Source organism: Lagenorhynchus albirostris, chromosome 1, assembly GCF_949774975.1.
Source record: "Lagenorhynchus albirostris chromosome 1, mLagAlb1.1, whole genome shotgun sequence".
NCBI lineage: Eukaryota > Metazoa > Chordata > Mammalia > Artiodactyla > Delphinidae > Lagenorhynchus > Lagenorhynchus albirostris.
Genome location: NC_083095.1, coordinates 126,338,041 through 126,365,067, shown reverse-complemented (window position 1 = coordinate 126,365,067; position 27,027 = coordinate 126,338,041). Strand labels below are relative to the sequence as shown.

At 48.3% G+C, this 27,027-nt stretch overlaps 1 protein-coding gene across 2 annotated transcripts in view; it reads left to right on the top strand.

Moving 5' to 3' along the window:
• ITGA11 (integrin subunit alpha 11) overlaps window positions 1-27,027 on the top strand; it is a 125,473-nt gene that overhangs the window by 41,526 nt on the left and 56,920 nt on the right. For both annotated transcript variants that reach the window (XM_060169791.1, XM_060169783.1), the window contains exons 3-4: window positions 21,100-21,200; window positions 25,506-25,597. In XM_060169791.1, the coding sequence (XP_060025774.1) occupies window positions 21,100-21,200; window positions 25,506-25,597 (193 nt within the window). The remainder of the gene's footprint in view (window positions 1-21,099; window positions 21,201-25,505; window positions 25,598-27,027) is intronic.

Genomic DNA, 27,027 nt, shown 5'->3' with positions numbered 1-27,027 from the left:
GTTCCTTCTGTGACCCCAATGTCCTTCCTAAGACCAGAACAGGAGAGGGAAGGCGAGCTCCTCACATGAGGTGGAAAATAAACCAATGCTGAAATTCACTCCATCTTGAGAATGGCTTTATAATTTCACAGGCTTGAATTTTTACGACTGGTATTCAGTTTTTAATCGCTCCTTGGCACTTTATCTGCAGTCATCATAGCTGACACTAGGGGGAGCAAGGCTGCCTGGTAACAGCTCTTCTCTCCAATCATCTAAGCTTCCCATGGATGCCGCTAAGAACCACACCTGCTTCCATTCGGTTAGGCTACAAAATGTGAAAAACTAAATTCCTTATTGAAAACCACAAAGAGAAATAAACATGTTTTAAAGTTATATACAATTAGAAAATCAAATCAGCGTGCTATACGTGCTTTTTCCTCACTAATGTTAACTGTGATCCATCCCTAACCTAACCCTTGTTTTCTCCAGGCTTGGATAGAATGCCTTCTTCTAACTTTCCCTGACTGTTTTGTGAAGAACCAAGAGCCCCTCGGGATTTCAAACTCTTGCAGGTGTTTTTTTCTTCTCTTTCAGCAACTTCTCTTCCACAAAGCAGCAAGACTCAGATACACAGCCAATGGCAAAGGCTTCTTATTGATTTGAGACCATCTTGACAAGGTTTCTGTCATTTTCTGTTGAGTTCCTAAATCCTCCCCACTTTCTCTCTTGAATCACTTCTTCCTGATTGAGCTGTGATGAGTCACCCTGAGCCAATAATGCAGAGAGACAGAGAGAGAGGGAGAGAGTAGTAGAAAAAGCCAGTTAAGAGAAATGGAAAATGAAATGGGGAAGGGGGAAGAGGAGAGAAGACGGGATGGGGAGTAAAAAGCTCAGGAAGTAAGGAGAGAAAGGGGGCTGTGGGCCCCAAGGATAGGGCTTGCTTTTACTCGTCTCTGCATCTTTGGTGCTAGGTGCAGGCCCACAGGAGGAGGAGAGAATGGTTCTAGGAGTCTGCAATCTAAATCTCAGGGAAGCCCAAAGCTGGACATTGTTGTTATAAAGAGTCTGGGGACGATAGCCGCACGTGGGAGAGGTGGAGATTTCCTGTCTTTTCCTTTCCCCTGCAAACCTTAGAAGGGCCCAGCTGAAATGAAGTTGGGCAGAGGGCAGGAGGGTGGTGGACAGTGGCTTGGCCCACCTGGGATGGCTCTACCTGCGAGAGCAGCTCCCCTCTGTGCTCTCCCCTCTGCCTCTCCCCAACCTCTGAGCCAAGGTTTTTTTTTTTAACATCTTTACTGGAGTATAATTGCTTTACAATGGTGTGTTAGTTTCTGCTTTATAACAAAGTGAATCAGGTATACATATACATCCATCCCCATATCTCCTCCCTCTTGGGTCTCCCTCCCTATCCCACCCCTCTAGGTGGTCACAAAGCACCCAGCTGATCTCCCTGTGCTATGCGGCTGCTTCCCACTAGCTATCTGTTTTACATTTGGTAGTGTATATATGTCCATGCCACTCTCTCGCTTCGTCCCAACTTACCCTTCCCCCTCCCCATGTCCTCAAGTCCATTCTCTATGTCTGCATCTTTATTCCTGTCCTGCCCCTAGGTTTTTCAGAACCTTTTTTTTTTTTTAGATTCCATATATATGTGTTAGCATACGGTATTTGTTTTTCTCTTTCTGACTTACTTCACTCTGTATGACAGACTCTAGGTCCATCCAGCTCACTACAAATAACTCAATTTTGTTTCTTTTTATGGCTGACTAATATTCCATTGTATATATGTGCCACATCTTTATCCATTCATCTGTCAATGGACACTTAGGTTGCTTCCATGTCCTGGCTATTGTAAATAGAGCTGCAACAAACATTGTGGTACATGACCCTTTCTGAATTATGGCTTTCTCAGGATATATGCCCAGTAGTGGGATTGATGGGACGTATGGTAGTTCTATTTTTAGTTTTTTAAGGAACCTCCATACTGTTCTCCATAGTGGCTGTATTGATTTACATTCCCACCAACAGTGCAGGAGGGTTCCCTTTTCTCCACACCCTCTCCAGCATTTATTGTTTGTAGATTTTTTGATGATGACCATTCTGACTGCTGTGAGGTGATACCTCATTGTAGTTTTTTTGTTTTGTTGTTTTGTTTTTTAAAGTTTATTTATTTAAAAAAAATTTATTTATTTATTTATTTATTTTGGGCTGCATTGGGTCTTCGTTGCTGCGCATGGGCTTTCTCTAGTTGTGGCAAGTGGGGGCTACTCTTCATTGTGGAGCATGGGCTCTAGGCACGCGGGCTTCAGTAATTGTGGCACATGGGCTCAGTACTTGTGGCTCGCAGGCTCTAGAGCGCAGGCTCAGTAGTTGTGGCGCACAGGCTTAGTTGCTCCGTGGCATGTGTGATCTTCCCGGACCCGGGCTCGAACCCGTGTCTCCTGCATTAGCATGCAGATTCTTAACCACTGTGCCACCAGGGAAGTCCAAAAGTTTATTTTTTTAAATGTTATATTTTTGAAATTAAAAGCAACCAAAGTAAACTAATGCATCCTTAAAACGTGGTTCTTGTGAGACATTTTAATACCCAAGTGGTTTTTTTTTTTTAGTACACTGTTTTGCGTTTTTTTTTTTTTAACATCTTTATTGGGGTATAATTGCTTTACAATGGTGTGTTAGTTTCTGCTTTATAACAAAGTGAATCAGTCATACATAAACATATGTTCCCACATGTCTTCCCTCTTGCGTCTCCCTCCCTCCCACCCTCCCTATCCCACCCCTCCAGGCTGTCACAAAGCACCGAGCCAATATCCCTGTGCCATGCGGCTGCTTCCCACTAGCTATCTACCTTACTACGTTTGTTAGTGTGTATATGCCCATGACTCTCTCTCGCCCTGTCACAGCTCACCCTTCCCCCTCCCCATAACCTCAAGTCCGTTCTCTAGTAGGTCTGCGTCTTTATTCCTGCCTTACCCCTAGGTTCTTCATGACATTTTTTTTCTTAAATTCCATATATATGTGTTAGCATACGGTATTTGTCTTTTTCTTTCTGACTTACTTCACTCTGTATGACAGACTCTAGGTCTATCCACCTCATTACAAATAGCTCAATTTCGTTTCTTTTTATGGCTGAGTAATATTCCATTGTATATATGTGCCACATCTTCTTTATCCATTCATCCAATGATGGGCACTTAGGTTGTTTCCATCTCCGGGCTATTGTAAATAGAGCTGCAATGAACATTTTGGTACATGACTCTTCTTGAATTTTGGTTTTCTCAGGGTATATGCCCAGTAGTGGGATTGCTGGGTCATATGGTAGTTCTATTTGGAGTTTTTTAAGGAACCTCCATACTGTTCTCCACAGTGGCTGAACCAATTCACATTCTCACCAGCAGTGCAAGAGTGTTCCCTTTTCTCCACACCCTCTCCAGCATTTATCGTTTCTAGATTTTTTGATGATGGCCATTCTGACTGGTGTGAGATGATATCTCATTGTAGTTTTTTTTTTTTTCATTGTAGTTTTGATTTTCATTTCTCTAATGATTAATGATGTTGAGCATTCTTTCATGTGTTTGTTGGCAGTCTGTATATCTTCTTTGGAGAAATGTCTATTTAGGTCTTCTGCCCATTTTTGGATTGGGTTGTTTGTTTTTTTGATAGTGAGCTGCATGAGCTGCTTGTAAATTTTGGAGATTAATCCTTTGTCAGTTGTTTCATTTGCAAATATTTTCTCCCATTCTGAGGGTTGTCTTTTCCTCTTGCTTATGTTTTTCTTTGCTGTGCCAAATCTTTTAAGTTTCATTAGGTCCCATCTGTTTATTTTTGTTTTTATTTCCATTACTCTAGGAGGTAGGTCAAAAAGGATCTTGCTGTGATTTATGTCATAGAGTGTTCTGCCTATGTTTTCCTCTAAGAATTACATAGTGTCTGGCCTTACATTTAGATGTTTAATCCATTTGGAGTTTATTTTTGTGTATGGTGTTAGGGAGTGTTCTAATTTCATTCTTTTACATGTAACTGTCCAGTTTTCCCAGCAACAATTATTGAAGAGGCTGTCTTTTCTCCACTGTATATTCTTGCCTTCTTTATCAAAAATAAGGTGACCATAGGTGTGTGGGTTTATCTCTGGGTTTTCTGTCCTGTTCCATGGTTCTATATTTCTGTTTTTGTGCCAGTACCATAGTGTCTTGATTACTGTAGCTTTGTAGTATAGTCTGAAGTCCAGGAGCCTGATTCCTCCAGCTCCATTTTTCTTTCCCAATATTGTGTTGGCTGTTCAGGGTCTTTTGTGTTTCCATACAAATTGTGAAATTTTTTGTTTTAGTTCTTTGAAAAATGCCATTGGTAGTTTGATAGGGGTTGCATTGAATCTGTAGATTGCTTTGGGTAGTATAGTCATTTTCACAATGTTCATTCTTCCAATCCAAGAATATGGTATATCTCTCCAGCTGCTTGTATCATCTTTAATTTCTTTCATCAGTGTCTTATAGTTTTCTGCATACAGGTCTTTTGTCTCCTTAGGTAGGTTTATTCCCAGGTATTTGATTCTTTTTGTTGCAGTGGTAAATGGGAGTGTTTCCTTAATTTCTCTTTCAGATTTTTCATCATTAGTGTATAGGAATGCCAGAGATTTCTGTACATTAATTTTGTATCCAGCTACTTTACCAAATTCATTGATTAGCTCTGTTTTCTGGTAGCATCTTTAGGATTCTCTATGTATAGTATTATGTCATCTGCAAACAGTGACAGCTTTACTTCTTTTCCAATTTGGATTCCTTTTATTTCTTTTTCTTCTCTGATTGCTGTGGCTAAAACTTCCAAAACTATGTTGAGTAATAGTGGTGAGAGTGGGCAACCTTGTCTTGTTCCTGATCTTAATGGAAATGGTTTCAGTTTTTCACCATTGAGAACGATGTTGGCTGTGGGTTTGTCATATATGGCCTTTCATATGTTTAGGTAGGTTCTCTCTGTGCCTACTTTCTGGAGAGTTTTTATCATAAATGGGTGTTGAATTTTGTCAAAAGCTTTCTCTGCGTCTATTGAGATGATCATATGGGTATCTCCTTCAGTTTGTTAATATGGTTTATCACAGTGATTGATTTGCATATATTGAAGAATCCTTGAATTCGTGTGCTAAATCCCACTTGATCATAGTATATGATACTTTTAATGTGCTGTTGGAGTCTGTTTGCTAGTATTTTGTTGGGGATTTTTTCATCTATGTTTATCAATGATATTGGCCTGTAGTTTTCTTTCTTTGTGACATCTTTGTCTGGTTTTGGTATCAGGGTGATGGTGGCCTCGTAGAATGAGTTTGGGAGTGTTCCTCCCTCTGCTATATTTTGGAAGAGTTTGAGAAGGATAGATATTAGCTCTTCTCTAAATGTTTGATAGAATTCGCCTGTGAAGCCATCTGGTCCTGGGCTTTTGTTTGTTGGAAGATTTTTAATCACAGTCTCAATTTCAGTGCTTGTGATTGGTCTGTTTATATTTTCTGTTTCGTCCTGGTTCAGTCTCAGAAGGTTATGCTTTTCTAAGAATTTGTCCGTTTCTTCCAGGTTGTCCATTTTATTGGCATGGAGTTGCTTGTAGTAATCTCTCATGATCCTTTGTATTTCTGCAGGGTCAGTTGTTACCTCCCCTTTTTCATTTCTAATTCTGTTGATTTGAGTCTTCTCCCTTTTTGTCTTGATGAGTCTGGCTAATGGTTTATCAATTTTGTTTATCTTCTCAAAGAACCAGCTGTTAGTTTTATTGAAATATGCTATTGTTTCCTTTATTTATTTTTCATTTATTTCTGATCTAGTCTTTATGATTTCTTTCCTTCTGCTAACTTTGGGGGGGGTGTTCTTCTTTCTCTAATTGCTCTAGGTGTAAGGTTAGGTTGTTTATTTGAGATGTTTCTTGTTTCTTAAGATGGGCTTGTATTGCTATAAACTTCCCTGTTAGAACTGCTTTTGCTGCATCCCATAGGTTTTGGGTCATTGTGTTTTCATTGTCATCTGTTTCTAGGTATTTTTTGATTTCCTCCTTGATCTCTTCAGTGATCTCTTGGTTATTTAGTAGTGTATTGTTTAGCCTCCATGTATTTGTATTTTTTACAGATTTTTTTTTCCTGTAATTGATATTTAGTCTCATAGCGTTGTGGTCGGAAAAGATACTTGATATGATTTCAATGTTTTTAAATTTACCAAGGCTTGATTTGTGACCCAAGATATGATCTACCCTGGAGAATGTTCCATGAACACTTGAGAAGAAAGTGTATTTTGTTGTTTTTTGGATGGAATGTCTTATAAATATCAATTAAGTCCATTTTGTTTAATGTATCATATAAAGCTTGTGTTTCCTTATTTACTTTCATTTTGTATGATCTGTCCATTGGTGAAAGTGGGGTATTAAAGTCCCCTACTATGAAATCTGTCAATTTCCCCTTTTATGGCTGTTAGCATTTGCCTTATGTATTGAGGCATTCCTATGTTGGGTGCATAAATATTTACAATTGTTATATCTTCTTCTTGGATTGAACCCTTGATCATTATGTAGTGTCCTTCTTTGTCTCTTGTAATAGTCTTTATTTAAAGTCTATTTTGTCTGATATGAGAATTGCTACTCCAGCTTTCTTTTGATTTCCATTTGCATGGAATATCTTTTTCCATCCCCTCACTTTCAGTCTGTATGTGTCCTTAGGTCTGAAGTGGGTCTCTTGCAGACAGCATATATATGGGTCTTGTTTTTGTATCCATTCAGCCAGTCTATGTGTTTTGGTTGGAACATTTAATCCATTTACATTTAAGGTAGTTATCGATATGTATGTTCCTATTACCATTTTCTTAACTGTTTTGAGTTTGCTATTGTAGGCCTTTTCCTTCTCTTGTGTATCCTGCCTAGAGAAATTCCTTTAGCATTTGTTGTAAAGCTGGTTTGGTGGTGCTGAATTCTCTTAGCTTTTCCTTGTCTATAAAGGTTTTAATTTCTCCACAAATCTGTATGAGATCCTTGTTGGGTAGAGTAATCTCGGTTATAGGTTTTTCCCTTTCATCACTTTAAATATATCCTGCCATATATGTCTTCAACTCTCCCTTCTGGCTTGCAGAGTTTCTGCTGAAAGATCAGCTGTTAACCTTATGGGGATTCCTTTGTATGCTATTTGTTGTTTTTCCCTTGCTGCTTTAATATTTTTTCTTGGTATTTAATTTTTGATAGTTTGATTAATATGTGTCTTGGCATGTTTCTCCTTGGATTTATTCTGTTTGGGACTCTCTGTGCTTCCTGGACTTGATTGACAATTTCCTTTCCCATATTAGGGAAGTTTTAAACTAATCTCTTCAAATATTTTCTCAGTCCCTTTCTTTTTCTCTTCCTTTTCTGGAACCCCTATAATTCGAATGTTGGTGTGTTTAATGTTGTCCCAGAGGTCTCTCTGAGTGTGCTCAATTCTTTTCATTCTTTTTTCTTTATTCTGCTCTGAGGTAGTTATTTCCACTATTTTATCTTCCAGGTCACTTATCTGTTCTTCTGCCTCAGTTATTCTGCTATGGATTCCTTCTAGAGAATTTTTAATTTTAGTTATTGTGTTGTTCATCATTGTTTGTTTGCTCTTTAGTTCTTCTTGTTAAATGTTTCTTGTATTTTCTCTATTCTATTTCCAAGATTTTGGATCATCTTTACTCTTATTACCCTGAATCCTTTTTCAGGTAGACTGCCTGTTTACTCTTCATTTGTTTGGTCTGATGGGTTTTTACCTTGCTCCTTCATCTGCTGTGTTTCTCTGCCTTCTCATTTTGCTTAACTTACTGTGTTTGGGGTCTCTTTTTTGCAGGTAGCAGGTTCATAGTTCCTTTTGTTTTTGGTGTCTTCCCCCAGTGGCTAAAGTTGGTTCAGTGGGTTGTGTAGGCTTCCTGGTGGAGGGGACTGGTGCCTGTGTTCTGATGGATGAGGCTGGATCTTGTCTTTCTGGTGGGCTGGACCACGTCCGGTATTTTGGGGTGTCTGTGACCTTATTATGATTTTAGGCAGCCTCTCTGCTAATGGGTGGGGTTGTGTTCCTGTCTTGCTAGTTGTTTGGCATAAGGTGTCCAGCACTGTAGCTTGCTGGTCATTGAGTGGAGCCGGGTCTTAGCATTGAGATGGAGATCTCTGGGAGAGCTTTTGCTGTTTGATATTATGTAGAGCTGGGAGGTCTCTGGTAGACCAATGTCCTGAACTCAGCTCTCCCACCTCAGAAGCACAGGCCTGACACCTGGCCAGAGCACCAAGACCCTGTCAGCCACACGTGAGCCAAGGATTTTGTAACCCAAGGAGGAGGACATTTCCAAAAATGTCATGACAGGCTTCGCTCTCCAGTGGTTCAAGTGAGTCCTCAGCCTTTGCTTCTTCATGGCTTCTCAGAATGAGAGTAATGCTGTCAGAGTAGACATTACTCACAGTTCGGAATGGGGAGGAGGGAAAGCAATCTGAGCTTTAACCCAACTGAAGAAAGTACTTTGAAGGATTCGGCAGAGTCAATGATTCCCCGAGGCAGCTCAGGGCTCCCTGATGGAACACAGGGCTGGCTTCTGTGTACTCTGCTCTCCTGCACCCCATCCACTCCCCAGAGATGGGGAGAGGACCAGGAGGGAGAGAGAGGCCAGGGAGCTGCCCCTTAGCCAGCTGTGTGACCTGGGTGAGTTACCTAGCTTCTCTGGGCTACAGTTTCCTCAGCTTCAACACAAGACTGCTGTCTCTCTCTCACGGGACTCTTGTGAGGATTAAGTAAGTTAATGTCAGGGGAAGCGCCTAGCATGATCCCTGACACATACTAACCACAGCCCCTCAGACATTCGTTCTTGCATGCTTTCATTTATTTACTTCTTTATATAAAGTGCTTTGAAAGTAGATGAACACATGACCCACTTTTGTCAACTCTTCTTATTGGGGCACCCTGTCCCCAGTTCCATTATTTTAAAGCCCGATGATCACGTGATAATATAATCTAGGGACTCCCAAAGCTGGCAGAATAGAATTGCCTGTGAAAGTTAAAAAAAGAATACAGATTCCTCAGCCCAATCCAAGACAACAAAATCAGACTCTCTAGAGGTAGGAATCTATTCTTTTAAAAACCCCCAGGCAAGTCTAAAGCCCAGCCAGATTCTGGAACCAGTAAATCCTTTTTTAAGAGTCTGTGAGGGCTTCCCTGGTGGCGCAGTGGTTGAGAATCTGCCTGCCAATGCAGGGGACATGGGTTCGAGCCCTGGTCTGGGAAGATCCCACATGCCGCGGAGCAACTAGGCCCGTGAGCCACGACTACTGAGACTGCGCATCTGGAGCCTGTGCTCCGCAGCAAGAGAGGCCGCGATAGTGAGAGGCCCACGCACTGCAATGAAGAGTGGCCCCCGCTTGCCGCAACTAGAGAAAGCCCTCGCACAGAAACAAAGACCCAACACAGCAAAAATTAATTAATTAATTAATAAACTCCTATCCCCAACATCTTCTTTAAAAAAAAAAAAAAGTCTGTGAGTTCCCGTGCATTCAGAGGTTAGCTCCTTTCCAGGCTTATGTGGAGAATGACCCTCACTGCCTGAATCCAAAGGAGTGACCAATGGCAGGAATATAGAGACCAGAAAGCAGGCAGGGATGACCTGATGAGGGGGGACAATGTGATGCTTCTCAACCAGGTAGGCATCTAACCGTCTGTCTAGACTTCAGGCCACTTATGTAGAGTCCTCTGGGCGAGTGAGGGGAGAATGGAAAAGATTTGGTATGTCAGGGAGGTGTGGGTGGCGAGGAAGACAGGGAATGAGTGATGCGAGCCTGGGTTGACAATGACTCCACCGCAAGCTCTGTGAAGACGGGGACTTGTCTGTCCCTCCCAGGCCTAGCCTTCACCACGGAAGACACGTTAGATAACGCACCTAAGCGCTGGCACCATCAGGACCCAGCTGTCGGTGCTCCCTGCAGGGCTCAGCCCCTTCTTCACCTGGATGACATCTATCCACCCGGGAGCCTTCATCCAGGAGTTGCCTGCTCCAGGAAGCCTTCCCAGATGTCTGAGCGAGGGCGCCTCCTCTGTGCCCCGCCCCCGCCCCGTCTCGCAGCAATGTTCTCCACACCCTCAGCCCCACCACACCACTAAGGGTGTAAACTATGCTTCATTCACCTTCAGTCCATAGTGCCTGGCACACAGCAAGGGCTCAATGACTATTTCTTTGGATTGAAATTGTCCAAGCATCTCTTCTTACAGACGAGGAAACTGATGCCCGGAGAGGGCAGGTAGATCGCCCCAGGTCACTTAGCCCATCCGGGAATAGATCAGAGCTCACCACAGACAGATCAAGAGGTCCAGGACCGAAAAAGAGTATTTGTCCTTTCGCCTCCAGGCCCTCTCCTCTTGTTTGACCTCATCTGAGTCCACGTGGCTGGTGGAAAGAGCCGTGGACACAATCAGAATAACGGGTGTCCCAGTCATGCCTCAGCCTCTACCCAGAGAATCTGGAAATTCTCTGGGCCTTGCTTTCTTCTGCAGTCTGATGGGACTACCTCTCCTTGTCTGGCTCCCTCCCCTGGCTGTGGGTAGGATGAAACAAGCTGTTCGGCCTGTACACTGGTCACATACAAACTATTACTATCCTAATTATGAGCCAAAGGAAACAGGCCCGCCCAGGATGCAGAAGAGGCACATACCAAGAAATTAAAGCTATACATTCCACTGAGAAACGTCTGCCCACACTATTGCTATGTTTATGTTTCATTTCCAGAGGAAAGAGTTGTGATAAAACTGGGGGGGACGGGGGGAGGGGAGACTCAGCATGACTTGGAAAAACAAGCAAGAGTTTATCAGACATTTTGAAAACAAGGGATTTTTACACTGTGGACACAGCCTCTCTGGAGGGACATCAGACCACAGCCACTTTCCTGGGGAGACCTGGGCCAAGGGCACCCCAAGGTTGGTGGTCCATCTGCAGATGGCACCCAGAAGAGCTCAGCCCAGATCTGCTCCCAGCTACACCCCAAGCAGAGTGAAGATTCAGCTTGTCTTTGAAAAATGGGCAGCCTCCTCATTTTCACTCAACAAACAGTTATTGAGCCTTGACTGTGTTCAAGGTACTTTGACCAGCACTGAGGGGGAAATTTAAAGATGGATCACGGTCTCTCTCTGCTATCTAGAGGCAGATTATCGAAAGGAGAGAAAAAAACAGACAAGAGAAGTACAAAGCATCATGGGAACGGAGGGAGAGCTTTCAGCTGAGAGATCAAGGGGTGCTTCCTGGAGGAAGAGGCACTGAAGCCAGTTCAGTGGAACTGGACTGGAATGGAGCCAGTTCAGCGGTTTGGGATGAGGGGACCGCACGCACAGAGGCAGGAATGAGAATGCCAGGTGTGGTGAAAAAAGGACAGCGGCCCTGTGAGACTTGGCATCAGGCTGTGAGGAGGGGAGGGCATTGAGCTAGAGGGCACAAACTGGCCACTCTCCTTTTGACGGTCCGTGGGTCAGGATCTCATTTTCCCATCAAATGGGTTGAAAATGTGCTTTGCAGTCACCTTCCCTCCCTCTTTGCTCTTCTGTTCTAAGTACTTCTGCACATCAGGGGAAAAATGCTGTCTGGATGTAAGCTGAGGTGGACCCAGAATTTTCCAGGAACAAGGCAGAGAGCCAAGCTTGTGAAATCAACAGCTGAGATGATGCTTGTCAGCGGGCTCTGTGCCCAAGATGACAGGGCGGCTCCGGGGCCAGCCTGCACGGTGACAGGCACGCCCTTTGTACCCACTCCTGGAACTGCTGTGCATCGCCACTGGTGCACAGGGGTTTTTTTATTCATTCATATTGATAAAGGCCTTGTGCAATGGGAAAAAAAATTTTTAAGCACCTAAACAGTTATCAGTAGGAAAAGGGATGAAACTATTTAAATATCCATCAATAGGAGAATGATTAAAAAGAAAAAAATAACACTGTGCAAACGGTATAAAGGATGAGGCAGAGCTATACTATCCATCTATACCAGGGCCTCCCCTCACATCCAAGGGGCCTGAGTCAAGAAAACAAACGGGGGCTCCAGCCCACAGCTCACCATCTTTTCTTCCCACCTATAGTTCCCTCTTGGTGATCAAGGGGCCTCACACGTTTGGACACCCCACCCTATATATCCAAGCTCTGTCCACACCCCCAGCAAGCAGCCACTCCTTGGCTAGTCCCATCAGTGGTATGATTCACCATCAAAAAGACAAATCCAGGGAAGAAGCCTGTCCTGAGCAGGAGACGCTGGCATCCCAGTGACCCAGAGTGGGGGGATGTGGGCTCTAGGTGCCTGCCCCCTTGACCCCTAGGACTCCTCACCCCATAGAAAGAGGAACAGCCAGAGAAGGGTCAGTGCAGGACCCAGGGCAGGGGCCCCAGTGGCCAGGTCTAAGTGTGGAATTGATATATACTGACATGGAAAGTATAAAACAATTAAGTGAAAGAAGCACACTGCGGAAAGAACCATGTGTGTAGAATGGTTTCATTTTTTAAAATTTCCTACATAAACACTTAGGAGGTTTTCTGCATCCCTGCTGCTAATGGTAGTGATCTATAGAGGGCTGGGTTAAGAAGGGAAGTGAAAAGCCTTGCATATTATACTTTGCACAGTTCTGTGCTATGAACATTATACAAGCATGTATTATTTTTATAATCTAAAAAATGTCTTAAAGAATACTTTTTAAATGTTACTACTTTTTTGTACCAGTTAACGTATTTCTTATGTGTTTTCTTGTGACCAAAAGAAACAAAACAAAATTTTTTGAAAATCCAATCCTGGATCATTCCTAGACAGTCAAGGAGGTTGCTGTGGTCATGACCCCCAGATGTAGTAAAAATTCCCCAGACACACACGTTTCTCCACATGTCCAAAGGGCGTCCTATCTGCTTCTTCAGCAGATCTTTCATACAAGGGCTCCCAATCCTGCCTACAAATAGATTCCCAGGTCCCATCCCCCAACTGGCTGAATTAGAATCTTCTGGAGGTTGTGCCCAGAAGTCTGCATTTGTAACTCCCCAGGTGATTCTGATGACCCTCGAAACCCTGGGTGGCAAGTAGCCCAGGCAACGGTTCAGTCCCATTTGGTAGATGAGAACACTGAGGCCCAGGGCAGTTAACAGCCTTGTCTCAGGGCAGGATGGGCAGTCTGTTGGTTCTTCTGCTAGAGCTGGTTCTTCTTCTCTCCCAGCTGAGTTAACAGCTACTGGAAGACAAAAGGGGGCCTGCTGTCAGCGGTCCCAATTTGCAGGCTATCAGATTGCAGCGGTCCCACTATGCCAGGTGATTAGCTAATTTGTTCAACAACTGTATTTGGAGGACCTACTCTGTGCCAGGCACTGTTCTGGGTATTTAGAGCTGCAAACCCGACCAACAAGGTCCTAGCTCCCTTGCATATCAAATTCTGAGAGCTAAGGATGATTAAAAGGCATATGAAGAAGCCAACATCCGAGAATGCAAAGTGCTATGAGGAAGATAAGGCAGGGTGGGGAGGTGGGGGGTGACAGGTGGTCCGGAAAGGCCTCTTTGGGGAGGTGACATTGGAGCTGAGCCCTAAATGATGACCTGCCTGTGCCCAGCATTCATAGCAGCCTTGGTAAAAGCGGGGACAGACAGGTGAGCAGCAGTGAAATAATAGAGAGCCTCAGAAGACATGATGAAGGGGATGGATTATACTGAAATGGATTTGGGGCTTTGAGCCCAGCGAGGGTTGTGGTCGCCATGCCTCTGCTTCCCCTCCACGGTGCTTCTGAAACATGAGTGAGTATCTGCATCCCCTGGAGGGCTTGTTAACACGCAGATGCTGGGCCCCACCTCCAGTTTCTGATTCCCTTCCTTGTTGGTCTCAGGTAGGGCCGAAGACGCTACATTTCTAATAAGCTCCCAGGGGAGGTGGATGCTGCTGGGCTGGGAACCACTCTGAGAACCACTGCTGTGTTGTAACGGCCTGTCGACCTGCCTGTCTCCTCTGTTAGGCTGGAGGTCCCCTGAAGGCAGAGACCACATCATGGTCACCACTGTGCCCCCTGTGCTTGGTGCCTTCGTAGGAGCTCAGTAGATGCTTAAGAGTCAGTGAATGAATGAGGGTGTGGGTTTCAGCGACATGAAATAATACTGTAAAGGCCTTAGAACATACAAGCACTATGTAACTGTGTCAGGGTTCCTCAGAGAAACAGAACTGATAGATGATAGACAGACAGATAGATAGATAGATAATAGAAAAAGAAAGAGGTTGTAAGGAGTTGGCTCATAGGATTATGGAGGCTGGCAAGTCCCCAGATCTGCAGTTTGAGTCAGCAAATTGAAGACCCAAGGGAGCTGATAGTGTAGTTCCAGTCTGAAAGCAAACAGGCTGGAGACCTAGGAAGAGCCAGCACTTGAGTTTGAGCCAAGGTAAGAAAAAGCCAATGCCTCAGCTCGGCGGCAGTCAGTTCGAAAGGATTCTCTCTTATTCAGGGGAGGGTCAGGCTTTTTGTTCTATTCGGGCCTTCAACTGATTGGACAAAGCTCACCGTCATTGGGGAGGACAGTCTACTTTACTCAGTCTACAGATTTAAATGGTAATCTCATCCAAAAGCACCCTCACAGACACACCTAGCAGAGTATTTGACCGAATATCTGGGCAGCCCTTGGCCCAGTCCGGTTGACACATGCAGTGAACCATCACGGTACACATAGTTGTTTAAATACACCCAGTGGAGTCTCATCTCTGGTGAGGGATTTATGGAGGCAGGGAGAGTAAGGAATGTGCTGGCAGAGGGGTTCTCATTTTCCTGGACTTGTCCTCCTCAGGAGTCCAGCCCTGCCAGGCATCTGAGCCACAGTGAACCACAAGCCCCTCCAACCAGCCCAGGGAGACCTGGAGGTGCCAACCCCCCTCGACAGGTCCCGGGTCAGGGGCTCTCCCTCCGCACCCCGCCCCCAGCCAGGACCAGGGTTTGCTGCACTCAGCACTTCTCCAGCCCCATCTTGAACACATTAGGCACCATACTCAGCTGGCTGAAAGAGGTTACATTTTCCGTGGAGAGGAGAGAAACAGCCTCGCTAGAGGAATAGTCTCTCTTTGTTCCCTTGAGCTCTCTGCTCCTCAAGTGGGAGCCCCTCCCTGATGCCCCGATCTGATTTCAGGGAAGGAAATGAAGCCAGGAGAGAAATGGAACAAAGGGCCTGGAGTGGGTTTGAGTGGAGGAGGGGTGCTGGGAGAGGGGAACAGGTGAGAAAGGGAAGAGGCTCCTGGGGAGCAGGCCCGGCAGGCTCCAGGGAGGGTGGCCCTCTCTCCGTGCTGGGTGCTGCCCAGCCCCCGGAGCTGGGCTTTCTCAACTTCCCAGTCCTTTACAATGGGGGACAAAGCACTGGACTTGCAGTCCCAGCTCCGAAACTGACCAGTGTCTCCCCACAGGCTTGCTACATCCACCTTCTGAGCCTCAGATACAATCTGCCCTTCCAGCTCCAAAGCTGTCCTGGTGATCGAAATCAAATGCACATCAATCACATCAAAAGGGATTCACTAAAATGAAAAGAATTGTTGGTAATAATTGGATTTCCTGGGATGCAAGGTCCAGGTCTTGAGGAGAGGAGCAAAGAGGCTGACCAGGAAGGGGATGCAACCCACATCTTGCCTTTCCTAGGCAGTCCGTGCTGGTCCCTGGGCTCAGGACCTTCTCCAGGGGCAGGCCCATCAGTTGCAAATATCCTCTTTCCTTCCCCAACAGGTGATGGCCTTTTTGTTCCCATGGCTTCTGCCCGCCCCATCTGCTGGGGAGCTAAACTGTTCACACGTGCCTTCCCAGACACAGCCAATAAAAGGCCGAGCAGAGCCAGCCTCTGCCTCCAGGCTTTCCAGCCTCCACGGCTTGGGTGAGGGCACTGCCCTGGGAGTCAGGACACCCTGCACGAGTCCTGCTCTGCCACCATCTCGTCTTGAGTCCTCACGCACAATACTTCCTATGCCTCGTTGATATGTGACAAGCCTAGACAGAGTAGCCTCCACGTTTCCTCCCAGCTCTGATGGTCTGCAAGGCCAGTTACCAGGTAACTAGAAACATCTGGAGTGCAGGGCTCCCTGTCCAAGGGGCTGTTTTAAGTGGGATGCACACAGAACAAAAGGATATCTGTTCCCACAAGGCTGGACCAGGGGACAGTTTTATGCATTCAGTTAAACAACCAGAGAAAAATAATATACGTGGTGTCGGCAAGTCTGCCCACCACTCACACAGTAAGTATATACCCCAGATGGAACGTGAGCAGGGGGTTATGAATCTGCTCCTCTCTCATTGGTCGTGGATACTGTGTTCCTCTTATAGCATGGTAATATATGGAATTTCTAGGGGTAATTTTAACTATGTGCTTCTTTTTTTTTTTTTTTTTTGCCTTGCTCATTCTAGTTAGGATGTTTTCAGTTATAAATACCTGAAAACTTAACTCAGATTTATACAGTAAAAAGGAGTTATTGCTTATATATCTGAAAAGTCCAGCAGCAGTCACACGTCAGGTCTAGTTTGATCCAGGGGTTCACAGTATCGGTGGGACGTCAGCTTTTTCTCTTCTCTCGTACCCCTCATCATTACAAGGTGGCTGCTAGCAGTTCCACGCCCTACATCTGTACACGATGGCATCCAGAGAAAAGGGACCACTTTGGTCCCTGAAGCCCAAGAGGAGGTCCTGAGATTGGGGTGACTTACGTCATTGGCCTACTCAGTCCCTTCAGTCCAAGGATAACACTGGCCTGGCCTGCAGTGTATGCTCCGTCCCTACAACTGGGCAGGAAGCCAGATTTCCTAGATCCCCAAACAGAAATGAGGACTGTTGGGAAGAGGGAAATGGAAAATCAAGCAACAGTGACTTTAAACAGGAGCTGGGTCACTGCATTGAACCTCTGCGCACAGAAACTATTCAATGTCTCAGCAACCTTTTTGCCAGGCGCTGAATCTGGAGGCTCCTCCTAGGCCTGAGGCAAAGCTAAAAGCTCTGGAAGCTGCTGCTGCTGTAGACTGTCAGACAGAGGTCAGAACAGTCCCTGGGGACCTTTTACCCTGGGCTTCAAGAACACCCTACATTAGTGAGGCAGGGCAGATGAGGGCATCTTGGCCCTCAAGGAATTATGACACTAAAGCACTGGCCACAGCAGTCAGCGGGGATCACAGACTGGTTTATGTGGGAAAGCCTGGGCTAATCAGTGAGGGTTTCCTGGAGCAGGTGGGACTTGGTGTGCTGGGTCTTACAGGGTGGGATCTGCACACCATAGCGGGTGCACAGGACAGTATACTGGAGCACAGAAATAAAACGACTCAAGTTCTATTTAGGTTTATCTTTTATCTGAAAAAAAATAGGATTACTGATATTCAATGCACAGATTGCCAGCTGTACACTGGTATAACATATATAAATGTACATATATTGGGAGTACACATTACCTTTTTTCCTTATAGGAGTGTGCAGTTTAAAAGGTTTGGAGATTAAATTGCCTTGAAGGATGGAACCAGGGCTAAGGTCCCCACTGGGCCTTGTTGGAGAGGGTGTGAGGTAAGGATGCAGGGGCCCCTTCTCTTACGCTATGTCATGCTGGGATCCCAGGAGCCCAGCATGCAGAGGGGCCACATCCTGCCATCCTCAGGTGGCCGTCCCCACAGTGAGCCTCCTCCCTTGGCAAGGCCCTGCTTAGAAAGCAACCGCTAGAGAAGGGTCCTCCAGGGCTATGGCTGAAGCCTGCCACCAATTCTCCCATCCGCAGCAGCCCTGCTCCCCGCCTCTGTAGGAGGAAGGCCGGGAGCCCACAGCCAGTGAGTCACGGCGCGCAGCCCATGGAGAGGGCCCGATGCTCACCGCGACCTTTGGGGTTTGCCATCTGGTTCCCGTGCCAGAGGGTATAGGGTGTCCAGCCCCTGAGAAGCACAGCGGGCCCTGAGGCTGCAGATGGCTATATAAGGCTGAGGCCGCGGGAGGGACAGGGGTGCCAGACCCCAGGAGCAATTTGGCTGGTCTCAGTGGTGACACAAACATTTTCCCTGCGCTTCGCCATCATCCCCCAACAGCAAGACTGAATCATATCCTCAAAACCTCAAGCCCGACGGGCAGACGTAATGCCAAGAATCAAGAACAGCAAAGAGGGCTAACCCAGGCCCTCCCTTCATGGCAAAAAAATATTTGGGACAACACAAAGAAAGCTGCCCCAGGAGAACTAGTACCAGCTCTGCCACAAACTGTGGGGCCCGGGTCAGCTCACCTCTCCAGGCCTCAGTTTCTGCATCTGTACTATGGGAACAGTAAGCCCTGTCCTGCTGCCTCATGAAGTGCCAAGGATCCCCAGAGGAATCAGGTTTGGGAGGATGGGGGTAGGACGTAGGGGGTGGCCCTTGTTCTTTGAAAAGGACACAGCCTGGTCTTGAGGCAAATTTGGGGTCACGACAACTTGGTGTATTTACTGCCAGATTGTCACATGTCGGCCACTTCAAGGACAGATGACTTCTAGGAAGGCTCCAGTCTTTGTGGACTTTTTGTGGACTCTCCTATATCTAGGAGCTTACCTAGATATACCCCTTTCTGGTTGTCAGTGCCTTGTGGCATCTGTGGCTCCCCAGACGACCCTAGGTGACCTCCTGGGTGACCCTAGGAGGTAGGCCATAGTGGAATTGTTAACCCTATTTCATGACCAAGAAAACCAAGGTCAATGAACTTCTCCAGGCCACACGGCAAGCTGGTGACAGAATGAGGATGAAGAAACACCCAGCTCTGGAATCTCAGCCCAAAGATCTTGCCCTGTAATTGGGACTCCACCAAGTTGTCTGTGGGGCCTCAAGAGTTCCACTCTGTAAAATGGGGAGAGTTGTGAGGAGTCTGCCTTGTCAGGCAGCAGGAGTGTTTTCTAGAAGACACACGGGGATCGCTTTTCTAGAAGATGGCCAGGTTTTGTTTTTTCTAATCTAGAACTTGCTGTGCCTGATTGTTCCGGAGGCACCCTGCGAGGTGTTCCTCGAAGGCATGCTTTCCAGAAAGCACTCACCATCAGGCAATGGTGTCCTAGAAGGAACATCGCTCTGGGACACTTGGTCACACACCAGGTTGACCTTGAAAATGGGAGCAGCCAGAAAAGCAACCTTGAAGCCCAAACTTTCCTTACTGACCTCTCTCCCATCTCCTTCTCTCTCTCTTTTTTTTTTTTTGGCTGGAAAAAATGGAGCAGCCTTGACCACACAATCACTCGCAGAATTAAGTAGCCAAAACTCACATTGTCTAGACAAATAGATTTTATGAGTCCAGTTAATTCCTGCCAGTCAAAAATAGACATGTTTAATAAGTGGATATATTTAGAATCTGTCATTATCTGGTCCCCAGGGGAGAAACCTCAGCTCTTATTACATAGACTCTAATTTCAAACGGAGCTCTATTAACTCCCACGCCGGACCTTAGTTCTTTCCTGATGGCACAGAGAGGTGGGTGGGAGCGGGGCAGGGAGATATTTGACCACAAGAAGCTACTTAAGTCCTGTGTTGCCTGAACCTCCGGGTCCGTCCCTCTCAACCATCTTAAACCAGAAAACAAGCAATTGCTTCTTCTTTGGGTCATGTTTCCAGGGGGTGGCAAGTTGTCGTGAGAGCAGGGCTATGGAAAGGTCTGCACGCTCCCGATGTGTCACATGTCCCTGTGCCCCTCAGGGTCTGGGAGACCTCCAGGGCTGTGTGAGCCATGGCATCTCCTGCCATGACAGTGCAGCTGTGCCTGGGAGAGTGGTTCCTGACTCGCTGTTAGCACCAGGGCCTGAGCCAAGCAGGCGGATGGTGGCTGAGAGCAGAACTGACACCCAAAGCCTAGAGGGGTCCAGGTATGCCAGAGGCAGGTGACACTGAAGGGACACGGTGCCCAATTTCAGGATTTTGCTTCACGTCAGCACTGGGATTCCAGCTGCCTGGCTGGGCCACTCTGGGTCACCTCCATTGGTGCTGCCCGCTGGTGGGCCAGGGATAAGACATAGAGGGGGCTTTGGGGCACTCTAAGGAGAGGGCCTGGGGGCTGTCCAGGTTGTGGTGGGATTCTCCCTGGCCCCGAGGGAGGTGGCACTGCCGGGGCTTGGCCAGGTCAGGAGGGAGTGGCCGGTCTTTCTCTAGAAATATGTGTATGTAAGCAACATGCGTTAATTTCCAGTGGGTGCATAACAAATTAGCACAAAGTATTGATAGATGGCTTCCCAAAACAGAAGTTTATTCTCTCACAGGTCTGGAGGCCAGACCTCCAAAATCAGGTCGTCAGCAGGGCTGTGCTTCCTCTAAAGGATCTAGGAGAAATCTTCCTTGCTTCTTCCAGCTTCCAATGGTCCCAGACATTCTTTGGCTTGTGGCAACTTCACTCCTAGCTCTGCTTCCATCTTCACATGGCTTCCTCTTCTCTCTGGGTCTCTCCTTTGTGTGTCTGCTTAAGGACACATCATTGAATTTAGGGCCCACCTAGGTAATCCAGGATGACCTCATCTTGAGATCCTTAACTACAATTGCAAAAACCCCTTTTCCAAATAAGGTCACAAAGGCATAGGCTCAAGGCAGAAGGCCCAGCTGGGTGGTTGCCCCTTGCCATTCTTTAGCCCGGCTGGCTGCCTTGCCCACCCTGAGCAAAGACTTAGTGCCTCAGGGGACAGCCATGAACACTGTGCGACATGCCCCAGCCCCCGGGTCACCAGCTGAAAGACTCATGTAAGGTGAGGAATGAGGCCACCCACAGGTAGTGGCAGATGGCCAACACTCCAAAATCATCCTTCCTCTGCCTGAATGACCCCTGTTACCACAGTCCCACCATCTAGCAAACTCATATTCATCTGTTAAGACCCAGCTCAAGAACACCTCCTCCATGATGTCTGCCCTGCCCTCTTCTCACAGGGATGGCCTCCATCCCATTTGTTGCCAGACCCATGTGGTCTTCATCTCTGTGTCTCCAGATCCTGGCAAGGGCCTGGATAGGCCACAGCATCCCTCTTCCAGGGAGACGAAGGTCTGAGTGTGAGGGTATGTGTGGGCTGCCCGTCCAGGATTCCCTCCCGCCCTCCCTACCCTACTTTCCCCTCGGAACTGCCCCTCAGGTTCCATCCTTTGCCAGGAAGGAGAACCTCCCCCAGCATCTTGACTTGTCTTCTTTTCCTTCCCAGGTTGGTCATCGGCGCTCCACTGGAAACCAACGGCCACCAGAAGACAGGAGACGTGTACAAGTGTCCAGTGACCCAAGGGAACTGCACCAAGCTCAACCTGGGTAACTTGGGCCACTGGTCTCTCCACAAGGAGGCCAGCCATTGTCCAGGGTGGGGCAGGTGCTGAATCACGTCCCTGCCCACAGTCACACTGTGAGGTTACCTAGATGGTGTTGCTGTCCCCATTTTACAGATGAGGAAGCTGAGGCCAGAGAGAGGAAGTGACTTTCCCACAGTCACACAGCTTGTCAGGGGCTGGCCAGGATTCACACCCAGGTCTCCAGTGTCCCAGGCCATGGCTCTTTCTGCCTCATCCACGGCCCCTCAGCACAGGGGAGCCAGGAGCATTTCCTATCTTTTTTTTCTGACTTGGAAATAATAACAATAGCCAACATTCGTATGTCTTATATACTGTTCACTACGTGCCAGGCACTGGTTTAAGCACTTTTAGGTATTTTTTGACTCATTTAATCCCCACAACAGCCGTATGAGATTTAATCATTAACGACAGCCTGTGGAGGTGAGGGGACCTGCCCGGGGTCACCCAGCTAATAAGCAGCAAGGCCAGGATTCCAACCCAGGCCATCTGCAGCCACCCTTTAACCACTGCGCAGCACTGCCTTTCTGAAATGATGACTCTGTTCCTCGCTGAAGCACTCTGGGGCACAGGGGAGACGCTTTGAGCAGCCTCAAGGCCTTCCAAGTCCTTGTAAATCTACGTGTACACGTGCGCATGTGTGCGCACAGCCTGCGTCCGCTAAAGCACACGCACCACTCCTCTAAAGCACTTCTGCTTTGTCCTAAAGGTCAGACAGTGGCCAGGCCATCACTTTGCTTTCAAAAGGGAGCAAATGTCCCATTTGGGCTGAGAAGCTGCGATTCCAGGACTGGCCTTCCCCAGGGCAGGACCCTCAGCCTCCCACTCTTCCAGGAGGGGAGCCTCCAACCTAGAGCAGTGGAGTGGGGTCCCCTGGGGAGGCTTTGGGGAAACAGGGCCTGGGGCGGTGGGGGGTGGGGGGGAGATGGCAGAGCTTTAAGAGATAAGCAGGTGGATGAAAAGGCCACATCAAAGAGAAGGCATGTGAAACCAGATCCCCAGGGCAGCCAGCTGTCCCAGCACATAGTGCTGGATGCTCCCGCTGGCCACATCTGTGTCAGAGCCGTGGATAGGAAGTTCAAACCCCAGCACAGCCGGGGGCCCAGGCTTCAGTGAGGAAACGGTCCAGGGCGGGCGGGAGTCCGGCTGGCGGCTTACGGATCCCGGCCGTCACTGCCCTGAGAGCACGGGCTCCCAAACAAGCCAAGCTGGATTCTCCTTCCAGCTGTACAGTTTCCTCACTGTGTGTCCAGGGGGAGCTCACATCCTCTCTCTGAGCCTAGGTTCACTTATGTGTGACCCTAGGATCCATCCCAGGTCTAATATGTCCCCCAGCCTTTCGTGAGCACCTAGTATGTGCCAAGCACGATGCTAGTTACTGGGGATACAGCAGGGAACAAGGAGCCAAGGGCTCTGCTGGGAGGGCACAGTAAGCGAGGAGACACACTACAGTAGAAAGCAGGATCATCTCAGGTGGGGAGAGATGCTGTGCGATAAACCAGGTGTTATGATAAGAGAGGCTGGGTGGGGAGGAGGTAGGGGGCGGGTACTATCTTAGCAAGGTGATCAGGGAAGGTTTCCCTGAGCAGGTAACTTTTGAGCAAAGGTCTGATGGTGAGATGGAATCAAGTGGGACCACAGCATTCCAGGCAGAGGAGAAGCAAGTGCAAAGGTCCTGAGGTAGGAATAAACTTGCTCCATTGGAGGACAGAAAGAAGGCTGGGGCAGAGGGAGCAAGGGGGTGGTGGTAGACATGCGCACTGAGCTTGGGGCCTGAGCCACTGAGAAAAGCCCCTGGTCCAGGTGGGGACCAAGACCATGAACCCATCATTTAGGTTCCTCTATCGCTCTGGTTTCCAATGTGGACCTAATTTCCCTCCGAAGGAGGAGGAGCCCCTGCTGACAATGGGAGACATGATGCCATCAGACTCTGAAACTGGGGCTTAAGCTGGGAGGCGGTGGGCAGCAAAGTGCATGGAGGCCGAGGAAGAGTACTGGTCAGGAAGCACCTCATTTGAGGAGAGTTTCTTTCCCTCCCAATGAGGAGGCAGGAGGACCATCTGTCAGTTTATCCCCACAGTGGAAAACGCAAGGCAAGGAAACCTGAGTCCTAGTTTTTCCTATGGCCTCTCCAGGCTCTGAGCCCCACTCAGCCAGGAATGTTCTTTCCTTTCTCTCCAGGGAAGTGGGAGTCAGTTATTCACACCTCAGTATTGAAGGGTCTACCTACCTCTGGTGCTTTTTTTCCCAGTACCTGTTTGAAGTCAGGGTTTTCATTGAGCGGCAGGGGCTCAGGGGGAGGGCATGTGATTCTGGAAGGCAAGCCCTGTGTGAGGTGGGGCTTATGCCCCAGCCCTCACACAGACCCACTGAGAAAGGTGTAAGTCTCTCCTGGTCACAGAGGGGAGGTTAGTGACCGCTCCAAATCCACAAGCAGCTGGACTTGAACCTGAATCTTTCTTACTCCAATGCAAGGGTCTTGCCCACCATGCCATCTGCTTCCTGGCCCACAGTTTCATTGAGGACCTCAGTCACTGAGACAAGGCCGGAAGAGAGGGGGTGGGGTGAGGTGGGGGACGCACCCTTTAAATAAATGGGGGGCAGAATTCTCCAAGCCGCTGAGGGGAGGAAGTTGCCCAGGTGGGGCTTGGAGCTTCCTCTCCAGACTTCTCACCACATCCCTCTGCAGCCACGGCCCTGCTGTCAGATGGGGAAAGTCGGGATGTAACGTTGGCTCTGCTGGGTTCAAGTCCCCACGTTGTCATTTATCAGTGATCGACCTTATAGAAGTCACTAACCCTCTGTGCGCCTTGACTCTCTCCTCTGTAAAATGAAAATGGTGACCCCTGGGTCTCCCAGGACCAAGAGGGGGTCCTGAGAGGGCAGGTGGGCGCAGCACTTTGTAAATGATAAGGCACCATAAAAGCACCAGGGTTATTACTATTATTTTCTCTCCGGTTGGTTTGGACAGACAAAACAGAAAGCAATCCCAGGCACTCGGAGAACAGCCGAGAGAGGCTGGATGTCAAAAGGAACCTTACTACAGACTGAAGGAAACCAAGGGACAGCAAACAACAAACACAGCCGCCCCACCCTGGCCCACAGTACAGTCGGGGGTCTGGATTTCTGGCCTCTGCCCATGCCCGGCCCCAGGTCTTGCTGGCCTGGGCCCCAGAGGGTCGGCCAACTCTTCACACTTCCAATCGCCAACAAAGCTAAATGCTCCTGAGCCCTTAGAGATCACTCCCCTCCCCTGAAGCAGAGAACACATCTAGATCCTGCGCGCAGCAGATCAGGACTGCTCGCTCCAGCTTAACAAAATACCCAACTCACTTCCGTCTAAACTCTCCCCGGCAAGTGTCTGCACGTGTGTGCGCACGCATACACCACACACACACACACACACACACACACACACACACACACACACACACACACACACACACACACACACACACACACACACACACACACACACACACACACACACACACACACACACACACACACTCTTCTGGGGAATCCAAGCTCATTTCTTTCCTTTCAGGGGCCTGACAGAATGATCTAGTAAAACCTTCCCCAATATAATCTGCTGAGTAAATTTAATCTCCACAACCCCCTCCCTCCACCCAGTTGACTGCCCCTGAACACTCCTCTGGGGACCGGCCACACAATGGCATTCTTGGGCAAGACCTTGTGCCTCTAGAAGGCTCTTGTCAAGTTGGCGATTTGCTCCCTGTGAGAAAGAATCAGCTATCGTGTGTCAGTTTATCAGCTGAGCGGAGAACCGGACCCTGAGAGAGTTGGGCAGGGGACTGCTACGTTTGATGGCAGGTTGCCTTAAAGAAAAACGTGGAGGAGGCACGGTATAGAGGAACCAGCCTCGGGGGAGCCCTGGTTTGTGTGGGGTGGGGCACAGGGGGATGGCTGGGGGAGGGAAAGCTCTGGACGAGGAGATGGAAGGCTCTGCCATCTGCCTCCTGTGTGACTTTGGGCAGTTTGCGTGACCTCTCTGAGACTCGCAGTCCTCATCTCACAGAGAGTTGAGAGGAGGTAATTAGACCATATCTGGGCAAGGCCTTAGTAAACTGGGAAAGGCTGCCCTGACCTGCAGGCGAGTGAGGCATCCAGAGGGGCAGGGAGAATGGGGGAGGACCCTGCCTGGTACCGACTCGACCTCGGGCCCCTCTGGTGGCCAGCGGCAGCAGCAGAGTCCGGGCAGAGGACAGGCAGAAGGGGCTGCAGGCTGAGTTTCTCCCTCCCACCCCAGGAAGGGTCACCCTATCCAACGTGTCCGAGAGGAAAGACAACATGCGTCTCGGCCTGAGCCTGGCCACCAACCCCAAGGACAACAGCTTCCTGGTAAGAGCCACCCACCCACCCACCCTCCCTCCGAGCCCTTCCTGCCCCACAGGCCCTCTGCTTGGGGCTGCGAGGGGCATGTGGTGGCTGAGCATGGCCACCCACCGGGCTGCCTGTCCGCGTGCGCTCGGGGAGCAGCCCCTCCTCTGACTTCCTGCCTGTGCCATTCTGCCTGCTGCGCCCTAAACTTCAGGGGGGTACAGTTCAGGCAGGAAAAAGGATTGAGCCCTTCCGTGTACCTTCCCTTTGGGGCTGGGGGGAGTGCAAAGCAGATAGCCTGCAAAGGAATAAGAATAAATAAAGATATTCAACAGTCCAGTGGTAGGGGCATCTGTCCTTTCCTTTGGGGAGCCCAATTTGCAAGGCAGAGGCTGAATCTCTGCTCCAGAATTGATGAAAGAAACAGGACACACCACACACCCTGAGAAGACTTTGAGGGGAAGCCGTAAATGAGTGAACTCAGATTTACTACAGCGGAGGGAAGGATACAGAGGGATGGGCCACCCGGACGGCATAGGATCAGATGGGAAAGCTTCCCAGAGGAGGTTTCTGTTTTGTTTTTAAAGAAGAGGCTAGTCTTAGCAAGGAAGAAGGAGGAGGGGGTACTTGGGCTGAGGTGGTAGAGACATCCATTGATTTAAACTATTTTTTGAGCACTTACAATGAACGGAGCCTGATGCCAAGCACTGGGGATTCAGCAGTCAGCAGAGCTCCTGCCCTCCTGGAGCTTACATTCTGGCTGGGGGAGAGACGATAAGCAAATGAGTAATGCGAACATGATGTTGGGACAGAAAGGCAGCAGCGGGCTGTGCTGGGAGATCTCTGCACCCCGCCCAGGCGAGCATATGCAAGCTTTGCACACAGTGGGAGAGTACGGGTGGCGTGACGGATTGGCACCGCCTGCCCCTTGCCATCACGTTCGGGTGAACCACCATGAATGTGGGTGAGGCTGGGACTGATAGTTCCTAGAGTAGCTGCAAGAAGATTTCCGAGAAAAATTACCCAGAAAGCCCAGTAGAATGCACTGCTCATTTTAAGATGGGAGGGCTTGTGTCATTCTCTGTTCTCACCCATCAGTTCATTTCTGTTGACACATGAGACATCTTGGGTGTGAAGCATCAGACATCAGGGCAGTGAGATGACTGGGATGCTCAGAGACTTGACAAGAGCGTAGTGGCTCTGCCAGGGAAAGTCCTGAGGTGCCTCGATGTATGCTTGGCCCACAGCCCCCATCATCCCCCACCGAGGGCAACAGGACCCCTGGCCCTGTCCACGCGTACTTGTCAGGGGCTTTGGTCTGACCCTATTCTCCCTCTGAGGCTCCTTGTCATACGCCTACTAACTTGATTTCACCTACTTCATAAGGTGGAATGAAGGTCCAAGAGGGATGGTGTGATACAACCCCTGGGGCCTCTGTGGGTAGGTTAAGA